Here is a 22,478-nt window from a genome sequence, read left to right as displayed (position 1 = left end):
ACCGTATCTGATCAGATTATCTGAGCTGTAGTCCGGGCCACGCCGTGCGCCTCACATCACCGGCAGCTGTGACGGAAAGCTCTAGAAACGTCTGCTGCTGCGTTCCGGGTGCATCAGTCTCCCTGTCCTCATCCCGGGATCCGCGCAACAAGATCCGGAGTCCACAAGGCTCAGAGGCGTTTTCGCTTTGGCTCTGTGTGTGTGGTGTGTATGTGTGTGTGAGAGGGAGAGAGAGAGAGAGAGAGAGGGCCTCCTTCATTCTTTTGCAGACATCATCATACTTTCTACGAGTCTGTTCCAACTGCGATAAAGACGCTCACTTCACGCCGAGACATGTAAGTTGTGTGGAGTTGTTGTGTAAAGGGGGTAAAGTGTGATACTGCTGCCTGTTCAAGTTAGCTTGCTAGCGTTGACAGCATGCTTTCGCAAAGGCGGGAGGTGGATGAGCTGCTAGCTAATGCTAACAGTTACATGGTAGACGGGGGAGGAAAAGACCACAGTGTACCTTCACAGTTACTGTACCAGGCCCGGATCCTCCCTGCTTTTTAGCCGAATAGTCTGCTACTTTTAGCTATAGCATGGGGTCAGGTGCACCGCATGGCTTGAGCGGCGTAGCGTTGTTAGCTTGGCTAGCAAGAGTGCTCATTGAATCTGGAAGGCCGTCGTTTGTTTAGCATCAGATCTGAGTCAGAAGTCAGGATTTCTTCATTGTGAAGAAAACCCTGAATTAAAAGTAAAAGGTCCCAGTTAGCTGCATGAATGAACGGTGACGCTAACTTACATACAGTGCACTGATGATATGTAAGAGGATTTGGCTAATAACACCATGCCTTGGGTGGTAAGAGGAGAACAGTGTTATTAAACACGACTGTAGTTTGATCCGTGATCGGAGGACAGCGAGCTGACCTGTATCTGTGCTGGAAATCGACCATAGACTGTGTGATTGTAAGAAACAATCCTCCATCATTTAATCATCGAAGTAATAAAAAGCACATGTTTCTCCTCATATGTAAAGTTGAATGATCCTGGCTTAGATCTTGGATCCTCCTATTGACATGAAATCACCATCTGACTGTGCACATGCTGCCAATTAAACAAATCATAAGGCTATAAAACACATATATGAAATCCTCAGTGTCATCACTGCGTCCTAAAGTCTTATACATTTCAAGTACCTTGGTAGAGCTTGCACAGATGTTTTACCTCCTGATACTGGAGCACATTGTGTAACTCGATGCTGTGTGGCAACCTGATACAGGCATACTACCTAAAAGCACCTGCCACCAGCACTGGGACTAGTATTACATACTTTGTATCCCGAGTTGTGGCTCTCATGAGCCGTTATATTTTATAACAAATACAGTATACTGTAGTATTACTGTGTAAATGAGCCAGTAGCTGAACTTTAAAACTTCAAATTCATTTTTTAATATCTTGGTTTTTTTTTTTACAGGCAACCAGCAACTGCAAAGTGGTATGACAGGAGGGACTCTGTGATTATAGAGTTCTGTGTAGCAGACAGCAAAGATGTCAAAGTCAATTTTGATAAAACAAAGTGTGGTTTCAGGTATGTCTACGTATTTTGATTTCTATCAAACATGTTGTACCATTATGTTGGTGGGGTGATTGTGTCATTTCCTTTTTTTCTCCACAGCTGTCTCAGAGGAACTGATGATGTCAAACATGAGAATGAAATAGACCTTTTTGAAGCTATTAACGAGAATGTAAGTTGCACTGACTGTCGGTAACATCTGGGGTTTGAGAACAAAAACCCAGGTCTGACCCAGGTAATGATGTGGTTTATTTCCATCTCAGGAGTGCAAACATAAACGCACAGATCGCTCAGTGCTGTGCTATCTACAAAAAGCACAGCCAGGGAAGGCGTGGCCGAGGCTAACGAAAGAGAAAGCTAAGGTTGGTCATACAGAACAGTAACGTATATGTTTAAATGTGACATGATAACTGGAACAACCTGCTAAAAAAAAAAAAAAAACTCTGGTTCTGTGTTTCTACAGCTGAGTTGGCTCAGTGTCGACTTCAACAACTGGAAAGACTGGGAGGATGACTCGGACGAGGAAATTGGCAACTTCGATCAATTCTCAGACGTAAGCACATTGATCTGTGTGGATATTGAAGCGTATCAATTTTGGCCCCGTTCACACTGGAGAAAGTCATTCCAGCTAGAGTAGGATTGAGCCCAGACGGCCTTAAAGCTGGATGCGTTCAGACCTATTTTCAAATCTGGCTAGCACACAAGCGTGTCTGCACTCAATCCGGCTTCATCCACCCACGAGAGGTGGATCTAGCCGGATTGAAATCAAACTGGATACTGCCGGTTCGCACTCAGAATAAACACATCTGGATAGGCCTGAATCCCGCTTTAGCCAGATTATTTTCCCCAGTGTGAACGGGGTATTTGTAAACATAACCAAACAACCTTTTTCAAATTTGGAAAATGATTACACAGCCACGGCCACTGATTGACCTCACTTACAGCGAAGCTATGGTACAGTGTACTGGCTGGTTAAAGAAAAAAGGCAATTTCCAAATTTTCCACCATTGTTGAGTTTAAACTGAAATATAGGGGAAAAAACGGCACTTTCCTGGTTGCCAAGGAGTCGGGCAGTGTCCCTCGTGTGTATCTGACTGGGTCTCTCTGTCGCTTGTGTCCTTAATTTCCTGTTTTGTCTCACTGCTGTCTTAAAAAAATGGAGCATACTGAATCTTTTATTATTATTGAATCGTTGATGTCTTTAATGTTACAGATGATGAACAACATGGGGGGTGAAGATGACCTTCCTGATCTAGATGGTGCAGATGATGTAAGAATCACTTTTCTTTAACATTTTCAGCATTAAAGCTGATCTGTAATCTTATAACACCACATTTTTGTCTCGTTTTTTAAGGATGAATCTGCAGATAGTGACGATGAGAGTAAGTGTTTGTGAGCCTCTGCCCCCGCTACAGTTACAGCTTTAAGTTGGGATGTAATGCTAATGTTGGTTTTTTCCACTTTTTTTCCAGAAATGCCAGATTTGGAGTAAACACCTGTAAAACTGTGGGAAGAAAACGGATCAACAGAGGGCAGGAGGAACTATAACAAATGTATATCTTGATATTGAAGGCAGTGACAAAACAACTGTACATATGAGTCCAGTAGCCATATTTAAATCCATAGCCTCAGCTCCAACAACTCGAACCAACCAGTCCACTGAAGGTTGATATGCATGGTATTGTACAGAGCAGCTATCTCCACTTCCATTTGCTGTACTGCACCTTTTTGGGGTATCTTGTTTTACTGTTAAATATTACAGCTAAGCACACCTTTATTTGTTGGAAAAACTGTATAGTTGTCCTCAACTGAGCAATATGTGGTAAGAGATTTACAATTTGTTTTCAAATAAAAACGATTAGGCCCAATGTTGTGGTTTTAAGTTTAGTCGACCAGTGTTGTTTATCATGATTTAAGGAAAAAAAAAAAAGATTAGATGCATTTATTGATTGGGTTCCTCTAAAGCCTTCCATGTGCTGTGAATTAGATATACAGGAAGCCAGTCTTTGTTTCAGTAGCTTAAATGTTTCCCTTTTTCTTCTTGTTTAATGTTTGTAAAATTGGAATAATCTGATCTCATTGCAGAGACATTTGCATCTTCCCAGTGATCACCTACTGTACTTTGTTAATCTCAATGAATTCCACGTTTGGTATCTTAACAGTTCTGTCTTCATACCCACCTAACATGCGTAATCATGTTAGACTGCAAGGTGACTTTTTTTTTTGCAGCTTGTAAAAGAGGCTCGAAGCTCGGCTGGGCCTCGGCATCATGTGGTCTGTTGCTACCCCCCAGGTTCCTTCCATTTTGTTTATCTAGAATAGATCCTCCCTTGTTGGCAAGGGGTGTGTTGGAACGATATGGCGACGTGTAATGACCAAATTATATTTGCACTGTCAATAAAACGTAAGGGGAGACAAGTAATGTTCAGTAACGGTGGAAGTTCTTTTTTTATTGTCTACATCTTTCTAATAAACTGTTTAAGAACCATTTAAATGTTTCTTTTCTTAAATATCTGCTGTGTCTGGGTGACCATTACTTTCAATACACTCCTCAAAAACATAAAAGGAATACTAAAATAATCTGCTGGGCTGTAAGCACATCCCCCACTTGTGGACGTCAGGCCCTCATAGCACCCTCATGGAGTCTGTTTCTGCTGGAGGTCATGTTGCAGGGCTCTGGCAGTGCTCCTCCAGCTCCTCCTTGAACGAAGGAGGAGCTAGCGTTCCTGCTGCTGGGTTGTCGCCCTCCTACGGTCCCTCCTCCACGTCTCCTGGTGTCCTGGCCTGTCTCCTGGTATCTCCTCCATGCTCTGGACACTGTGCTGACAGACACAGCTCTCATTGATGTGCCATCCTGGATGAGCTGCACTACCCGAGCAGCTTGTGTGGGTTGTAGACACCGCCTCATGCTACCTCTAGGGGTGAGAGCACTGACAAAATGCAAAAGTGATCAAACATCAGGCAGAAAGGATGAGAGCAGAGAAATGTTCTGTGGTCAGCACCTGCAGAACCTCTGCTTTATAGGGTTGTCTTGATAACTGCCTCTCATTTCCACCTGTTGTCTGTTCCATTTGACCAACAGCAGCTGAACCTGACTCACAGTCAGTGTTGATCCTAACTGGACAGGCTGACTTCACAGGAGTGTGACTGACTTGGAGCTACACTGTGTTGTTTTAAGTGATCCCTTTATTTTTTTGAGCAGTGTACTCTTGGCTTTTTTACATTACATTGGACAGCTGAACACAAACACTGTATACATGAGAAATCCTGTTTAGATTGTAAAGGGATCACATGAGCTCCATTTGTGACTGAAGGTCCTGAATTCTCGGCGCTAGGACCCAGAACCCTCCGGACTCCTCGGCCCAGAATATTAGCATACTTCCTCTTCAGGCCTGATTTCCTCACTGGCTCATTTATGAGAAGGTGACGGTGATATGCAACAATATAGTTTCCTGTTTTTGCCATAAAGCTTTAACATAACAGCGTAAAATAAATAAACACATAAATAATAACAAAACAGCGCATAAGTACAATTATAAACAAAAAAAACATGACTGATAATTACAAAGCTGTAAAAGTAGTGGAAGTTCACTTTTAAATTTTATAAGTAATTTTTTACACAATGTTTATATTCGCAATAGCGAATAGAAGTCGGCGTTATTACAAATGATAATAAAAAATAATGCGTTAATTATTTATCTTCCATTATTGTTGCTATGGTTTCTTTTTGTTTTAGTGTAATGAGCAACCGTAACCGGATGTGTGCGCGTATTGTTGGTACGTTTACACCGCTTTCTGTTCGCTCTGTTCTGTGATCATGGCTGCACTGGACCACACCAGCCATGTTTGCTAATTTAAAACCCAAAGGTTAGGGAATAGTTGTTTATTATTTATCGCTGTGCCATCTTCACCCGCATATCAGCTAAGACGAAGGTTTAGAGGCGTCTGCGCCTCCGGACTCCAAGGACTGCAAGGTTGGGACAGCTTTAATTGATATATCGGCGAAACTTTTGATGGTGCTAGTGTGGGAGGATGATGCTCTGCGAAATGCTCTTGTCTGTGTGCGTGCAGCGTAAACAATGTAACTTCATCTGGCTGCTAGCTAACGTTAGCCCGTGAACAAAAGGGAGTACGCCTCCATCTGTTAATAAGCGAGGCTGATGAGGAAGCTAATATTAGTCATCATACAGCAGACCGGTTGATATTTATTGTCACTCACGGTACTCTCTTATTGCTGATGGGCATCATGGATCCAAACCAGCGTGGCTGCGGTACCTGCTACCTGGCTATAAGCTAACATCGCAGCATAAGTACCGTACGTACTCTGAATAAACGTCAATGATGCTATCAGTTAGCTACTCAGCTAGCATATGTTAGCTTGGTTCTTTTGTGATGATTTAGCTAAATAACCTTGGGGCTGGAGAGGAGAATGTTTGCCTTTTGATGTTAAATAAGTAGTCTGCCACCAGCCTCTTGAGAAGTTTAACTCCTATTTGATGTTACCTGTGTCTGTTGTTAGCATAGTAGACTAGCAACGCTTTAAAGTGAATTGTCCGTCTGGGAACGCAGCTAGCGTATTTAAGCTAGCGCGGCGCCTGCTATTGCAACGGCCTTGTTGAATTAGGAAATCAAGTATCCTGAAGGGCTACTTTTTGTATTGCGACGACAGGGAACTGGTAGCGTGCGGTGTGGTAAACAATTCTCCAGGCCTCGGAGAGTAAAAAAAATATTCTCGCTAATCCCCTCCATTGTTATTTGGCCGATACAGTTTACTGTGTGACTACGACTGCCCGGGCCGTACATTTATCGGTGTGGATGCAAGACGTTGCGGCGCCTCATCAGCGATCATGATGAGCTTCTATCGTAATATTCTGGGTGTCCATTAGCACTCGCTGGGGCCTGGCATCTGCTGTTGCTGGCTGCGACATTTTGACGGCTGTCGTTGGAACGAAATGGTGCTGTCACAAGCTGCAGATGCCAAAATTATTGAGGGATAGGCGTTTTTGACGGAGGACATGGCGACACGCATTACGTAGCGTCGACTGGCTTCAAAACTGAAGTGAAGAAACGAAAATGAATAAAAAAAAACAGACATTTGTGATTCATATTTTTTTTTTGCTGCGTGTTGTAAAAATACATTCAAGCGCGGCTCAGCTGTCGCGTCACTTTTAATACATTTTAGTTGAAGATGATGATATTAAATAGTGTACTTGTTTGTTTGTTTATTTATTTATGTTGGTTGTTTTTTTTTCCCAGATGGACTCAAATAACCATTTCAACTACAGCACCCACTCCTCAGCAAACTCAGGACTGAAACTCTCCTCAGGGGATTCTCTTTATACTAACGGGTCCTCCATGAGTTTTCCTCAGCAGGGGAAGAGTGAGTATTGTCATTCTTTAAAGTTTAAAAAAAAAAATAAAAATTAGCTTCACTCACGCTGAAATCCAAAACCTTCCTATCATCTAGATGAGAAAAACCACCCAATGTTTCACTAACGCAAAGTCATTGTCTTAACAGATCTGAATGGCGAAATGAATGTGAATGGCGTCACTACTGTACTCGGGTCCAGTGTGCCTGGTTCCCACCCGCCATCCGCTCCCTATCCACACATGAGCAACCACCACCAGAGTAGCATGGGCTATGACTACCTGTGGGGAGGGCATCCTCAGTACAGTCCAGCCATGGGCTCCTCTCCTGGGCACAGCATGCACCAGAAGCAGCCCACACCTGGGATGGTGCAGCCTCAGTCACAGCACCACTTCCAGAGTCATGGACAGTACCAGCTGAATGGAGGTATTGAAAGCTCCCACCAACCGCCTGTGGCAGGACCAGCAAACATGCCTCTTTCTGGGAATCAGTACTGGAACAGGAGCAACCCTGGCCCTCAGCAGATGAGTTATAATTCCCATAGCATGTATGGGACCTACCAGAGTCAGACACATCCCGGAATTACTCCATCACAGCATCACCAGCAGCAGTCCTTACAGCCCTCTCCTCACCAATCATCACAGCAGCACCTCCACTCCCACCGTCACCCGCCTCATCATCACCAGCAGCACCAGCAACCACAGCATTATGGCATGATGCCTAATGGGATGCCGTACTACCAGCATCAGTCCCAGCACCCGTCCTTGCCATCACCTCAGCAGCAGCAGCAGCAGCAGCAGCCACCACCACAGCAGTCCCAGCCCCAAGGTCAGACTCAAATGATGCCGCCAGCTGCCCAAAATTTTACTCCTCCACGTGGTAGCCCGCAGCATCACAGCTTAGGCAGAGGGAGCACTGGCAGCCCTCTCTCTGCAGGGATGTCCTCAGCACCAATGTTATCACCGTCAGTGCAGGATAGTGGATCGCCCAAGGCTCACAGCAGGGAGCGAAGCCCCCATACTAGCAGTGTGGGGATGTCTTCTCCAATGCAAGGTGAACATTTTACATTTCCTGATTTTTTTTTTTTTTTTTTGACAATAATTTCTTCTGTTTTTCTTTCTGTTTTTTAACTGGCTGCCTTTGGTTAGAGCATTAAGTTACAGCTGTATATAATAGCTTCACTACTAATCTTTCTATAGGCAGTTTAATAATTACCACAGGACATGTTTTTTTTGTGCTGAGGTTGATTGTCTGTTAGTTGTCAGAGCTGAACAATTTAACTGATTAGTTGACCAAAGAAAATATAATAATTGAACCAAAACTCATAAATATCTGCCCAAATCTTCATAAATATGATGATTCGATAAACAGTGTTTTTATTTGATTTATTTTTCTGTTTTTCATGGTGGTCAGGGTAAGACAAAATCACACGTTTAAAAGAGTCACTTTATTCACCATTTATTGTGGAGAATATTGTGTTGGGTGCTTTTCACTAAAGGAGAGGGTTCAATCAAAACAAAATCAGCAGATGGAGTAAAATAATTGTTGTTCAGTTCTTCTGCATAGTGAGAGCCTGGTTTTTGGGTGAGTCTCACTGCCATTACTCATTTATGGGACAGTGCTAAGATTTAACCAGCAGGTGCCACTGTTTGACTGTCTGGCTATATAAACTCAATCACAGAGTTGGTTTCTGGGGCGAGCTATGTCTACCAAACATAAAACCTTGTTTTTCTATGTAATTTTTACAATCAGATTTCATATTCACAGTGACTGATACCATCATTACTTACTTTGATTTTGTCTTTCAGGGCATGCTAGAGAGGCTGTCAAGGATGTAGACACTAGTTATAATGGCAACGAAAGGGTGCCGGTTTCTCAGAGGCTTCACAAGACGGACAGCTACCAACCCAAACCTGCTCATGCGGGGCCTCAGAGTGACTATCGCCAGCATGCTGAACAGCCAGCGACTCAGCGTCCAGAAATGGCTTCCCCTGTCAGAGAGCCGGTTGTAAACACACCTCCTCAGTCTGCAGCAAATGCATCAGTATCCAAGGCCTCACCACCATCTCAGGTCCTTACAACTCCTTCTTCTTTCTCTGGATCTCCTTCATCTCCGACCGTGACCCGTACCACTTTATCTGCTGATGCTGATTTGGCTCGTCCTCAAATCTCAACACCACCCAGTGTGTCCATCACTTCATCTCCTTCTGCTTCACCCAGACTTTCCTCACCTCCCCTTATGGTTCAAGGCCTCAGGCCTGCCCCTACAGCTGTGAAGGAGATGGCTCCTGAAGGATCGAAGCATCTGTCAGCAGGAACCTCTGCATCCTCTCCTCTGCCTGTGTCACCTTCAAAGTTGTCTACAGCTTTTGATAGTGTGTCTAGATCCCCAGCAAGTTTGTCAGGGTCTCCGGTCTCTACTTCATCAGAGTCTATGGTTCATCAAACAAAGTCAGCATTGCCTCCTACAGCTTCTGCACCTCCTACAAATGCATCTCCTCCAGTCATTTTGTCCAAGTCTTCTTCCTCTGCACCTGCCTCAACTCTTGAGACGGTTCCAGGGTCCAAGCCGCCAGTAATGAAAACCCTTTTTCCTGAAACATCTGGAGTTCAGCATGAAAAGCTGAGACCCCCAAAACTTATGTCTGCTACTTCATCTGTGGATTTAGATCCCTCATCTGCCACCGTGGCTTCATCCCAAAAGACAATATCTGGATCTTCAGCTTCAGCACCACCTGGCTCTTGCTTAACATCTGCATCGCACTCAAAAACTCCTTTAGTTAGTAGTAAACCTTGTGAACCATTGCCCACACCCCAGTGTCAGACATATGCTCCTCCACCCGTTGACTCTAGTCTTTCCACTGCATCTGCAGCATCACCACCACCAGGGCGGGTGAATTTACTCTCCCAAACAGCCCATGACAGTCATACAGTGCGACCTCTGTCAGCCCTACCTCTTCTAACCACTCAAGCCTCCAGGACTGCACCTGTCTCTGCCCCTCCTGCCTTGGTGTCTATGCCTCCGTCTGGAGCAGTCCAAAGTTCTGACTCTGAGCAGCATCTTTATAAAACCACTCCACCTCCTTTGCTAAAACAGTTGTCTCCCATGTCAGAGCACCGCAGTCGAAATGAGGATAGTAAAGAAGCGACGAGTAAAAGAAATGGAAAATCGGAGAAGCACCTCGATTCAGGCCCAATAAGGACATCACAAGTAGAATCTGAAAATAACTCCCACAAATCTCTCTCTGATCTCCCAGGGAAACCTTTACAGACCACAGCTGTTCATGATCAAAAGTCCCATAATAAACAAGCTGATTCCGAAAAGCACCTCATGCAAAGCAGTGTCGTCTGGGAGTCCAGGGACTCCTCCATGGAGCAAACCCCACCCAGAAAGCCCCCACAGCTCAACAGCACAAGGGTAGAGTGTTTACCCAATGAACAAAGTTTTGATAACTCTTCACACCCTGCCTCTCACTATGTTGGCAGTTCAACTTGTGACTCCCCATCTGGAATCAATGTCACCTCTGACCTGGAAAAGACCTCACTTTTAGGTGGCGATAGCTCTTGCATAGGTGACTCCACCCACTTTGATGACAGTTTCCACCTGAGAAAAAGCACTTCTCAGTTTGACAGCACTTCCCAGACTGCAGAGGAACCATCTGCTACATTTGACACCACTAGAGATAGCAGCTTTTCTGTGGAAGACTCCAGAGGTAACACGTTGGACTCCACCAGGGAAGAGGACACTTCTGGGGCAGACAACACCCGAAACAGTTGCCAGATTACAGGAGAATCTATGCTGGAATCTTCTCTAAACGACACCTCTCAGATTGAGCAGCCACCTGTTGATTCAAGTGATATGTCCATCTCAAGCACGTTTATGTCACCTCAGTCAGCTCATCAAGGTAAGTTTGTCACCAACAAAACCAAATAAGGATAGTTGTAGTATGTGGCACAGATTATCTGTCTTTTTTTATTTCTGTTGACACAATCTAATGTTCTATCTCAGGACCTGAGGCAGAGTGGGAGCCCAGAGGACACGATACACCGGATTCAGCTGGGCGTGTTCATATTAAAATCACAGCTAATGAGACAATGACACCCCCAAGTTTCAGGATGAGAGATGAGAATTTTATCACCTTCAGCACACCAGCGGAGAGCCCTGCTGTACACCCACTCCAACAAGTGATTGATCAGAGTGCATCACCTGCTGGATTACATCTGAAAACCCCAGGGAAACCACGCAAACCTCGAGAACCAAAGGGTATATGGATAAAAACCGCAGGTATTTAGCTTCCCGTTATAAGCGTGTTGCTTTTAAGTGGAAAATTACTTTGTATTTTAAAAAACATTTGTGTCTTTTTAGTTCCTGAAGAGGCCCAACGGAAGCCTCGAGTTCGAACCCCAAAAATGGAGAAGATGTTACCTGAAGAAAGTGGAGGTGCTAAAGAGGAGGTAGCGAGGGGCAGAAAGAGGAAAAAGTCTCTTAAAGCTGAAGAAACAGACATGTCTGTGGAGGCTGGGCCTCCTTCTGGAGAGGTTGATCCAATCACAGCTGCAATTGAAGCTGTTCTGGCCAACGCTTCAGCTATCAGCGCCGCTATGGAGAAACCCAAGAAGATGAAAAGGGTCAAGAAACAAGACCAAGAAGGAAATGGCACCGCTGCTGATGAAGCAGAGGAAAACGATGACGACAGCTCCACTGCAGGTAAAGTAGCAGCAGTAGTAGCAGTAGTGTTGTTCTGTGAGTTTTGATAACAACTGAAATTGTGTGTACCTTTTGAACAGGGGAATCTAACAGGCGAAGGGTTGCAACGGAGGAGCAGGTCCAGTTCCCTCTGACGCACGGGTAAAGATTCATTTCTTTCTTTCTTTAAAGATTCTTTTTTTTTTTTACTTTATTTATCACCGTGCAGCCATTTGATAATGTATGGGTTTTGCAAACATGTTTCAACATCTTGTAAAAAAAAAAGTTTGTAAACTTCAACGTAGTGGCAAACTTTCTCTCAAATGTAGCTGGAGAAGGGAGATTCGTGTGAAGAAGATTGAAAACCGGATGAAGGGTGAAACCTGGTACTACACACCTTGTGGAAGAAGGATGAAGCAGTTCCCAGAAATCGTCAAGGTGATTTTTATAAAACGGACCCCCTGTAAATTGTCGTCACAACAGTCTTTTATATATTGTGTTAAAAAATGACTTTTGTCTCTTGCTTCATGCAGTACTTGAAGAAACACACAGACAGCATTGTCTCCCGAGAACACTTCAGTTTCAGCCCACGTATGCCTGTTGGAGACTTCTATGAGGAGAGGGAAAGTTCAGAGGTCTGTAAATCATCCTCATTTTTTACAGTAAAGGATTCACATCAAATCTGTTGTATAGTGAATATACTTTTGAAACTCACCATCCTTTTGCAATATTATACAGGGTAAGAAGTGGGTCCTCCTGGCCAATGAGGAGGTTCCCTCTATGATCATGGCCATAACTGGCCGGCGTGGCCGTCCTCCAAATCCTGATAAAGAGAAACCTCGGAGGGTTCGTGGCGTTAGAGGAGGACAGGCCCGTCGCCCTGGTAGACCTCCCAAACCCAAGATGGTTGACCTCCTTAGCAAAGTTGACGCAAAGCTGCTGAACCGTCTTGAGGCCAAGGGTGAGTGGAGGGTTTATATGCATGTCGTGCGTGGTTACGACATACAGTAATGACTGATTTCTTGTATTGCCTCTTTATAGAAGCTCTTACGGAGGAAGAAAAGGAGAAATTGGCAAAAATCAAAAAGAAAATGAAGCGAAAGGTAAGTAATGCCGAAGTCTGAATGTTTGGTTTAGTGCACTGTTCATAAATCATACTCATTCTGTTGCTGTGGTTTATTTTTTTTAGGCAAGAATGAAGAGAAGGGAGGATGCAAAGATTAAGAAGATGAAAGAAGAAAAAAAGAAAGCAAAGGTACATGAAAAACAACTCTTCAAATGATTTGTCACAGATTTCCTCACATCATGGCTTCACCATTTGTTTTTCCTTCGCTAGCTTGAGCAGGAGGCCAAACACCAGGAGGTGAAGGCTGAACCTACTGACCCAGTAGCCCCACAGGGCACACAGCCAGCGTCAGAGTCTGCTGCAGAACCCAAGAAGCCTGGACGCAGGAGGTCTATCAAGGTCGAGGCCCCTCCGCCCATACAGCAGACGGATATGGAGAGGATAGCCCAGGGCAAGAGGGTGCCTGGTGCTCGAAGTAAAGCCAAGGCCCTGGCTAAAGCCCAGGCAGAGGCAGAGGCAGCAGCTCAGGCTGCTCTGGCAGCTAAGAGAGCTGCCGAGCGGAGAGCACAGGCCCAGAGGCGTCTGGAGGAACGAAAGAGGCAGCAGCTGATTGCAGAAGAGCTGAAGAAGCCCACTGAAGACATGTGTCTCACTGACCATAAAGTGAGTTAGCCTTCTTTTTCAAACTACAATTCCTCTGTGTTCTTTGTAATGACCTTTGAACTTTGTGTCCATTAGCCACTGCCAGAGCTGTCCCGTGTCCCTGGTGTGGTTCTTTCTGGAACGGCCTTTGCACACTGCCTGACTGTAGTGGAGTTCCTGCATGGTTATGGAAAGATAATCGGCCTCAATATACCCAAGGACATCCCCAGCCTCGCTACCCTGCAGGAAGGTCTACTTGGCCTGGGCGACAGCCAAGGCGAGGTCCAGGATCTGCTGATAAAGCTGGTAGAAGCTGCCTTGCATGATCCAGGCCTGCCATCATATTATCAGGTATGTGACAAACTTTGAGAAATGTATCCATTTATACTTTTAACTGTTGAGAAATCCCTAAACTCTTATCTTCACCTTTGTAACGGTCAGTCTGTAAAGATCCTTGGGGAAAAGCTGGTTGAGTTGGAGCTGACCCGAAGCACTGTTTCTGAAGTACTTCGCATCTTTTTGGAATCTCATGGCTATGAGACAGAAGTGTGCAACACACTGAGGACCAAAACATTTCATGCCCTGCCTCCTGATACCAAGGCAGCTATCCTGGCCTTCTTGGTGGATGAACTTAACAGCAGTAATGTTGTTACCAGGTTAGACCAGATTATCTGCTTTACTAAAATTCATCTTTAATGTAAAAGTTTGTTTCTCTACCACATTGCTTTAACTCATTCATTCACTAATGTGTGTGTGTTTTGTATTTCAGTGACATTGACAACACATTGGAAAACATGACAACCTACAGGAAGAACAAGTGGATCATTGAGGCAAAACTGCGCAAGTATGATCATGGTTTACCCTCTCAGATCTGCAATCTGTAGACATTGTAACATTATTTGGCATGTTGATCACGAGTGTCTTCATCCTGTCAGACTGAAGGCGGTGCTAGCACGTCGTACAGGACGCTCAGAGGAAGAGCTGTGTTTTGAGGAGAGGAGGCGCAGTGCCAGAGTGGCTGAGGAAGAGAACCTCAGTCTTGAAGAGAGCGGCCTAATCCTGGAGAGAGGAAACCGACGAGCACGTAAAGAAGAGCCCAAACTCAGTGATGTTAGTATCAGCCTTTTTTTTTGTAATTAATTTAAATTCATTTTACTTTCACTTAATTTTCATTAAATTATTTTCTTTTTTTGCTACAGAGTGAGAGCCCTACCAATGCCAGCATTCCAGAGCTTGAAAGGCAGATAGATAAGCTAACTAAGGTCTGTATAATTCTACACAGATTACACAGTTTATTGTGTGTTTATGTTGCTTTATATTAAACATTCCTTTAATCCTCCACAGCGCCAAGCATTCTTCCGTAAAAAGCTGCTACAGTCATCTCATTCCATGCGGGTCATAATGCTGGGCCAAGACAGATACCGCCGCAGATACTTGGCCCTACCTCACCTTGGAGGAGTGCTGGTCGAGGGGCCTGAAGAGCTCCTAAGTAAGACTCAAGGATTATTAAGCGTAAACTGTGCTTACCAACCTCTTAACTCATCTTTACATCTTTGTCTTTTTTAATCTTTCTGTTGCAGCTTCAGGAGATGTCCTTATAGCTGAGGTTCCTGTCACCTTCCTTAAAAAGGAGCCCAAAGTCGAGGAGATTCAGACGCCGACTACCCCCCCTCCTACTTTACCTTCCTCCCCTTCATCCGCCACCCCAGGTCAGGTCCAGACGTTATCCCCGGATGATGATCCCCTCCCTGGCACTGCATCCCTCATGAGCAGGCCAAGAGGACGTGGACGCCCACGTAAAATCAAACCTGAAGTAGAGCTTCACCTCCGTACAGCAAAGATCCGCCGCCGGCGTCGAAGTAGCGTCAGGTCTAGGGGTGAAGAAGGACCAGGATCACCAAATAATGGAATGCAAGACCTCACGCAAGCAGCTTTCCAGAGCTGGCTCAGCCAATCGCAGGACGCAGCGACCAATGGCACATGCTCGGCAGCCGGGGACGCTCCAGAGGGTAATCGACCGGAGGAGAGTGTGAAGGAGATGGCAGAGAAACAAGGACAGTGGTTTAACCTGCTCCCCAAACAACCGTGTGACGAAAACTCTCTGACTGAGCCCCAGGTGCCTACCTCACCCAGCTCACCACCTAAACTCCTCCCTCAAATCCCAAGCGCTCTGCCTGCTCTTGCTGCTCCGTTCATGCAGGTTATTACCACAAAATATATAATTAAGCTATAATAATGCACCTCAAATATATGTTGTGTAAATTAATTTATCTGTGTTGTTTTTTTAGCCGGACCCTCTTTTGCCTCACCTGACTCCAGCTGCTGAACCAGTGACCCAGATGGATGCAACACCACAGGATGTGTCCCCTGCAGACCTCACTTGTGCTCCAACAACACCTCAGCATCAACACCCTCTTCTTCCAGCTCTCATTCCTCCTGCACCGGCTGCTCCGGTTGCTCCAGCTGCCCCACCTGCTCCCACCACCCCCACCACCCCCGCCAGGCCAGCTCGCAGGCGACGAAGAGGCAGCAGAGGCAGTAGTCCTGCCCGCAGGGGGCCACGAGGTTCTGCCGCAAAACGCCGTGGCCGCCCACCCAACTCTGTTTTCCAGGAGCTTGAGCAACAGTATTTCACACAAATGGTGGTCAAGCCCATACCAGCATGTAAGTCCTGAATGGTCTGGTGGACTGTTGTTCAGCTCATATGTCTGAGTGTGTATGTTTTCTCTTTTTACTTTGACCATAAGGCTTCCTTGTAAATACCTCTGTGATGCAGGGACTTAAGACTTCAACATGACTTGCTGTTCTTGTTTTTTAATCTCCAGCAATGGTGCGTGGCTGGTGGTGGATCCAGGATCCAGAGGAGCTCTACAACACCTTACAGGCCCTCCATCCAAGGGGTGTCAGGGAGAAGGTGCTTCATAAACATTTGGCTAAACATATGGAGAGCTTGGCTGAGATGTGCACTAAACCTATCAACGGTGGGTGTGGTTAATAGCTGAATCATGTCGGCTTTGGTCTCTCCGTCTATATATTCATATCTATTCTATTGTGTTTTTCAGATCCAATATTTGAGCTGAAGGTAGAAGCGAAGGATGTACTGTTCGAGGCTTTGCAGCAGCCCTGGCAGGTGCAGGAGAAGGCAGTGGAGACAGACATCAGTGTACTACAGTGGGTGGAGGACCTTGAGCAGCGGGTCGTTGCTGCTGACCTTCATCTGAAGGTAAGACCTCTGTGATATATATCATGCTATCAACAGCAACAACCCTATTGATTTTAGAAGGTAAACTTGAAAGAGTTATTAATTTTAGGAATAATTGTATTCATGTTTTTTCAAGGCACCACCTCAGGGTGCATTGAATGAGGCTGAAACAAACGTGGAGACACCCATGGTGGAATTTCAGGTAATCATTTCCTCCCTTAACTTCAAACCTGATGCCATGTTTCTCCCTTACTGACACTTGTACCTCCTTTGTTTCCCTTAAGCCGTACACAATCCCAGATCCAGACTCCACACGTGACGACCTCCAGTACTACGAGCACGACGCAGACCCACGTGATGATTGGATTGTTCGAACAAAGAAGGAATGGTCTGGCTTACCTCGTATTGCTACACACCCACTGGACCTGGCTGTGCTGCGGTTAGCCAACCTCGAGCGAAACATCGAGAGACGCTACCTGAAGGAGCCGCTGTGGAACCCGGCTGAAGTGATGCGCCTTGCGCCGCTCACCCCGACACCTGGAGAGGAGCATCCCATGGATGTCATCAGGTGAGAGGGGCAGGCCAGCTTGCAGTGGGAGGCATCATGTGGTGTGTTTTCATTTGCATATCGTAAATAAAATACTTTTTTTTCTAGTCTGGAAAATGAAATCACCTCCCGTCTACGAACATGGCGGCAGGCTTTAGATCGATGCCGCAGTGCCCCCCAGGTCTGTCTGTGTTTACAACAGCTGGAAAAGGCTATCGCATGGGAGAGATCAGTGACGAAAGTGGTAAGAAGTCTCACTAACTGCCTGTTCAGATATCTTTGTCATGCTGTTTTTTTTTGGACGCACACTGAGTCCTCTGTCGGATCTCTTTTTATAGACATGTCAGGTTTGCAAGAAGGGCGACAATGATGAGTGCCTGTTGCTGTGTGACGGCTGTGATCGGGGCTGCCACATGTACTGCCTGAGGCCTAAAATCACCCAGGTGCCAGAGGGAGACTGGTTTTGTCCAACCTGTGTTGCTAAGGTCAGAACTCGATCACTGCCCTCACACTGAGGACAAACCTGCCGTGTCCCACTGCTGCATTTTTTTTTTTTAACATGCTTTGCTCTTTCGTTCAGGATGACTATGAATCAACGCGCCTATGCAAAAAGCGCACCAGGGTGAAAAAGAGAAGATATGAAGATGACAGCTCGGAAGAGGAGACGACGACACGACGTAGTGGCGGCATGTCAACGCGAAACAAAGAGGCTGTAGCAGCTCCCTCGTCTTCCCGTCACTCTGGAGAAGGAGGCGCCACCAAACGGCGCCGCATGGCAACACGCAACCAACCTGACCTCACGTTTTGCGAGTGAGTCCCACTTTAGTTCAGTAATGCAATATGGTATTTGAATCTTCATGTTGTGGTGGATATGGATGAATTATTTTTTTCTTTCCTCCCAGGATCATTCTCATGGAGATGGAGGCTCACGCAGATGCCTGGCCTTTCCTTGAACCAGTCAACCCGCGGCTGGTGCCAGGCTACCGCCGCATCATCAAGAACCCCATGGACTTCCTCACCATGAGAGAAAGACTGCTACAGGGAGGGTAAGCGCGTTCCCTACATTTCAGGATGCTTCATTTATACGTTTGCATGTCAGGGTCCACTGCCGTTTCAGAAAAAAAAGAACTTCAGTACTGCTTGGTTGTTTTTTTTTTCCACATACATTTTTCTCACTCTTTGTCCTTTTGTAACATTTCTGCTGTTTCCTCGTCTCAGGTACTGCAGCTGTGAGGAATTTGCTGCCGACGCTCAGCTGGTCTTCAACAACTGTGAGCTCTTCAACGAGGACACGTCGGAGGTGGGAATGGCCGGGCACTCCATGAGGCATTTCTTTGAGAGCCGCTGGGCGGAGTTCTACTCAAATAAGGACAAATAGGGGGGCCCCTACGACGATCCCCCTGATGGTGGGGCTGTAGACTGTTGGTGCTTTCACCGTCCCAGTCCCACACTCTCCATTACAGCTGAGACTGTCTGGAGGTTTTTCCAGCCACGTGTATTCTCTCATGTATAGGTATATATGTATAGATTTTTGGCTATTTGTCTGTTATCGTTTCCTCTACTGGCCTAATCTTTTTCTAAAGGCGCACAGTTGATCTGGCTTGAACTTGTACTCATTCCTCATCAAGACAGAAAGAGAATATGACTCTCTTCATCTTCCACACATTTGTGTCTCCTCATCTTCACCTCAGCGTTCTCCTGTCACGTCCTTTCACAACCCCTATGTTGTAGCGAGGCCTTCGATCAAGCCCTGCCATAGGCTGATGAAACGGTCTCAGGCCCTGAATATTTAGGCTCTCAGACTCAAACTGAAGGTCAGGGACTGACGACACTATTGCAGCCGAGTCGCTGCATACTGGACCTGCTTAGCTCTGCTCGACAACTAAATGGATCAAAACTCTTCACAGAGCTTGGGCCATTTCTTACCTGTTCATTGGAAATGTAATGTAACGTGGTCTTATGCCTAGAAGTAATTTTTTTGCTCAATATATTTTTATTATATATTCTATATATAAATATATATAAAGATTACAATAGCTGGGATTATTTAATAGCAATAGCTCGTAGTGAATGTGTACAGACTACCTTATAGAGATGTCTAGACGATTTATGAAAAGGCCAGTTGAACTAAAAGGAATCTGTTCTTGGACTGTCACGAGTAGGCATTGTATAACCTCCACTTAAAGTCTTGCACGTACACTCACACACTTACCACACAAACAAACACACACACACACACACACACCTCCTGCTGCTGTGTGAAAGACACTGGTTCTGAAACTGTAGGATTTTTTTGTGTGTTGGAGAGTCTGTCAGTCATATATTCCACTGTTGCACCTGTTTAGAGTAAAAATTCAGTGAACACCTTTGTTACAGACAACTAAGAGGGACGCTGCTGTCATTTCAGTTGTCTGTTAAAGAGGAGACATACTGAAAGTTTGCTCTTACACTGTAATCCTGACTGACCAGCCTGCAGCTTCAAGCCTGCAGCTGGGTAATTATTCCGTTTTTAAAATAACACCTCTGACTGTAGTTGGTCTGACCAAGTGGCTAAGGTAGACTAAAATCCTCTCATTTTAAAGAGTAGAACTGCAAAAGAGGCTCTGATGATGAAGTGCCAGGCAGTGTCTTGCCTGGTTTTCAGTCTTACATTCCTTTTTATGTTGTTTTTTTTTTCTTGTGCTGTACGAGGGCCAATGTACGACGTTGCACGGCATAGTTGGTGTGCTATGAAGGCGACAGGACGACTCCACTGTCCGGGTTTTATTTAAACTTGTTTCTTACACTGAACTCAAATCCGTTGATAGGAAATAAACTTTGACGTTCCTTGTTACAGTTAAAGGGACGAGACGTTTTTTCAAAAAAGAAAAAAAAAAGACATGAAAACCAAATGTGGTGTTAAGTGAATTTTTAATAATGTACAGTTTTGGTGACTTTAAATTTGTTCCTTTATATTTTTAGGACCAATTCATCATTTTTAAGAGGAGGTATTACAAGACTCTGTTGTATTAAGGTGATGTAACACGTGTGCATCTGTAGAATGTACTGTGAGTTGAATAAAATCACATCTAGTAGAGAGCATTGGTTTTGCTTCTGTATCCTTTGTCTGTATTTATCCCAAATGTCTGAAGCCACAGTAAAAATATTCAGGCACGTGTTTCTATGCCAAACATCACATAGTCTACTTAAAGTATTTCCTTGTGGGTTTGTGTGATACGACACACAACAATCCAAAGATAAACTTAAATTTGAGATGCAGTTAAAACGTGTCCTTGTTTTGGTGCCAATCAACTTATGAAGAAAATGCATTTTTTTATGAGAGGTTGTTTAATATTTGTGTTTCCTGGGAGAGGACTAAGGTGAGACTTGTAAAGGCGCCATTATTCATAATGACCAACCTCTCCAACCTGCTTCACTTGTATCTATATTGTAAATCACGCATATAACGAACACACAGCAATATATATCACAATAGGGCTGAAGAAGAAGAATCGCGTACCCACAGCAGGGGTGTTTGGATGGGCCTCTGCAGCTCCTTGGAGAGTCCTGTCTGAAGCACATGCTGCTGGAAATGTCCTGCCATCATCTCCAGCTGCTCCACACTGACTTAAGTTCAACACACACTCATTCAGAGACGGATAAAACATAAAGGGCATCGTTAAAAAACACAGAATTTTAGAACTGTTAGAAATACGTGCATTTTAGTGCATTTCTCACTTTTCTCATTGCCCTCTGTGGCTTTCTCAAACCCCTGAGCTTGCACTTTGAGTGTGTGTGTATGAAATTGTGTCAGTGTCAGCACTCTGGTTGGGTGGTGTGGGCCGAAAACTCCCCACGCCAGCGGGTTCCAGCACGCCCCCCCCCGCCCGTCCTGCTCCACACATTTGGGCTTAGCCCCACAAAAGGGGGGATAACAGTTAAACAGTTGCCGTGGAGAGGAGGGGGTAATCCACGGCATAATGGGGCACACCGGCAGACCCACCCCCTGACCAACCAGTTCATTCTGGACTCTGGCTGACAAAGTGAGGGCCCGCTGATACACTGGAAGGTCAGGGAAGTCAGTGTGGACTCCAAACATCACCACAACCTTTACATCAGCTCATTTTAAATGGAAACAAATAAAGCATTTTAAAAGGTGGAGCTCAGTTTTCTGTGGAATTCTGTTCTCTTTTGTGATTGTTTGATATCAAAGAGTGAGAATGAAAAGCACGCACAGATGCAGCATCTCAATGGGCTCTATGGCAACTGCATCATGAAAGAGTTTGTCCCCATGGTGATCAGAGAGCTACCTCACAAGGAGTTTATAGAGAGGGGTGAAAAAAAGGAGGCGTGTGGGCATCGCGTGGGACGTCTTTGGGTTTTGTGTGAACATAACAGCAGGCATGGTAACTGGCTGGATCACGTGGAGTCACAGGCCATCCAGTTACAAATCTAGACCTTTTAGAAAAACCAGTTTGAAAACAACTGGAGACATACTGATCCCACACTTATGAAATGTGCAGCCTAACAGATGCTTTCGAAGCGAAGGATGTGGTCTGTTCTTGTCGCCCTGGTCCTCGCTGCTCACTAATTGCTCCTTTTGCTTTATAATTGATATGAAAATCAGGTCGAGTAGCGGTAATATTTTCCAGGTGCTCAGGACCCGCCAACGCAATTCAGCCAATGAGAGAAAACAGGACACGTCACAGACAGGCCTGTGTTATGCTAATGTAAGCAGTGAATGAGCAGTGTGTCTGTTAATGAAAAAAGGAGACATTATGTGTGTTTTCAGACAACGATGGAGGAACAGAGAGTGTTTTCTACGTTCTTATAGGATTTGTTGATGATAATAAAAATAGAAAATATATAACCAGATTCTCCTTCTAACCACAATATACACAATATATATATTTTGGATATAGATCCATATCCGTATAGATTCAAGAGTTCCATTCAAAATAGATAAATAGATTTAGAGATCTGATTTCTATTAACATGTCAACTGGCATTTATTTTGCTTTTTATGTATATCATGTATGTATACCATTTTTCCATATCATTTCATGCACTTGGTATATTTTGAAGAGGCCCCAATCACGTCAGGTAGAAGATAAGTGATCGGCTCCTGGCAGTCTGCTGACGATGATGATGATAAATGGTTCAAGGTCGGTTGGAGGAACATTTGGTTGGCACGGTGTTGTTCATACAAGCCTGCAGAGACATGCATTATTTGCATTGAGAGAATGCACACACACCCAGGACCTGATAGGGCCTGAGGAGGTGAGGATGGTGAGGAAGGAGAGGGTGAGGAGAGAGAAAGCAAAAGAGAGAGAGAGAGAGGCAGAGGGAGGGAGGAGGAGGAGGAGGCTGTTCTCATCAAAGGACCTCTCAGACTCTACAAGTTAATGAGGGATGAAGCCGAGACCTTGAAGCCC

The 22,478-nt window shown here is 45.0% G+C and overlaps 3 protein-coding genes across 6 annotated transcripts in view; 2 read left to right on the top strand and 1 right to left on the bottom strand.

Moving 5' to 3' along the window:
• The first annotated feature begins 22 nt into the window (after positions 1–22).
• On the top strand, positions 23–3,984 carry ptges3b (prostaglandin E synthase 3b (cytosolic)). Of its 2 annotated transcripts, XM_028410689.1 has the most exons (9): positions 23–335; positions 1,454–1,567; positions 1,655–1,724; positions 1,816–1,914; positions 2,016–2,105; positions 2,766–2,822; positions 2,907–2,934; positions 3,025–3,057; positions 3,093–3,984. In XM_028410689.1, coding segments are annotated over exons 1-8 (480 nt in total). In that variant the 5' UTR covers positions 23–333; the 3' UTR covers positions 3,045–3,057; positions 3,093–3,984. The 2 variants fall into 2 exon arrangements, with proteins under 2 accessions (XP_028266490.1, XP_028266489.1); XM_028410688.1 differs by having other exon boundaries at positions 27–335; positions 3,025–3,984.
• A 1,346-nt stretch (positions 3,985–5,330) lies between these two features.
• Positions 5,331–20,145, top strand: baz2a (bromodomain adjacent to zinc finger domain, 2A). 3 transcript variants are annotated; one of them, XM_028410179.1, is made up of 30 exons: positions 5,331–5,526; positions 6,809–6,932; positions 7,071–7,973; positions 8,729–10,825; positions 10,930–11,205; positions 11,287–11,628; positions 11,709–11,769; positions 11,937–12,045; positions 12,141–12,242; positions 12,346–12,568; positions 12,649–12,710; positions 12,797–12,862; positions 12,944–13,336; positions 13,412–13,666; positions 13,757–13,971; positions 14,085–14,159; positions 14,251–14,425; positions 14,515–14,577; positions 14,660–14,804; positions 14,896–15,515; positions 15,604–15,979; positions 16,141–16,296; positions 16,378–16,538; positions 16,654–16,719; positions 16,802–17,085; positions 17,173–17,308; positions 17,403–17,549; positions 17,645–17,874; positions 17,967–18,110; positions 18,283–18,442. In XM_028410179.1, exons 2-30 carry the CDS (start codon positions 6,809–6,811, stop codon positions 18,440–18,442), a joined length of 8,166 nt encoding a protein of 2,721 aa, XP_028265980.1. In that variant the 5' UTR covers positions 5,331–5,526. The 3 variants fall into 3 exon arrangements, with proteins under 3 accessions (XP_028265980.1, XP_028265981.1, XP_028265982.1); XM_028410180.1 differs by lacking the exon at positions 5,331–5,526 and adding an exon at positions 5,567–5,867; XM_028410181.1 differs by lacking the exon at positions 5,331–5,526 and having other exon boundaries at positions 18,283–20,145.
• Positions 19,263–22,478, bottom strand: part of rbm38 (RNA binding motif protein 38) — a 27,569-nt gene continuing 24,353 nt past the window's right edge. Inside the window, exon 5 of the transcript XR_003670988.1 lies at positions 19,263–19,309. The gene's annotated coding sequence lies outside the window, so the exon portion shown is untranslated. The remainder of the gene's footprint in view (positions 19,310–22,478) is intronic.

This window comes from Parambassis ranga, chromosome 7, assembly GCF_900634625.1.
Source record: "Parambassis ranga chromosome 7, fParRan2.1, whole genome shotgun sequence".
Taxonomy (NCBI): domain Eukaryota; kingdom Metazoa; phylum Chordata; class Actinopteri; family Ambassidae; genus Parambassis; species Parambassis ranga.
The sequence above is the reverse complement of the archived record's forward strand: the minus strand, read 5'-3'. Positions and strand labels throughout refer to the sequence as shown.

Bases quoted from the DNA above. Each gene is read 5' to 3' on its own strand.
- ptges3b (XM_028410689.1), top strand. The intron at 1,725-1,815 runs GTAAGTTGCACT...TTTCCATCTCAG, and splicing joins TTGAAGCTATTAACGAGAAT to GAGTGCAAACATAAACGCAC. The intron at 2,106-2,765 runs GTAAGCACATTG...TTAATGTTACAG, and splicing joins ACTTCGATCAATTCTCAGAC to ATGATGAACAACATGGGGGG.
- baz2a (XM_028410181.1), top strand. From the start codon at position 6,809: ATGGACTCAAATAACCATTTCAACTACAGCACCCACTCCTCAGCAAAC. The intron at 13,667-13,756 runs GTATGTGACAAA...TGTAACGGTCAG, and splicing joins GCCTGCCATCATATTATCAG to TCTGTAAAGATCCTTGGGGA. The intron at 16,720-16,801 runs GTAATCATTTCC...GTTTCCCTTAAG, and splicing joins CACCCATGGTGGAATTTCAG to CCGTACACAATCCCAGATCC.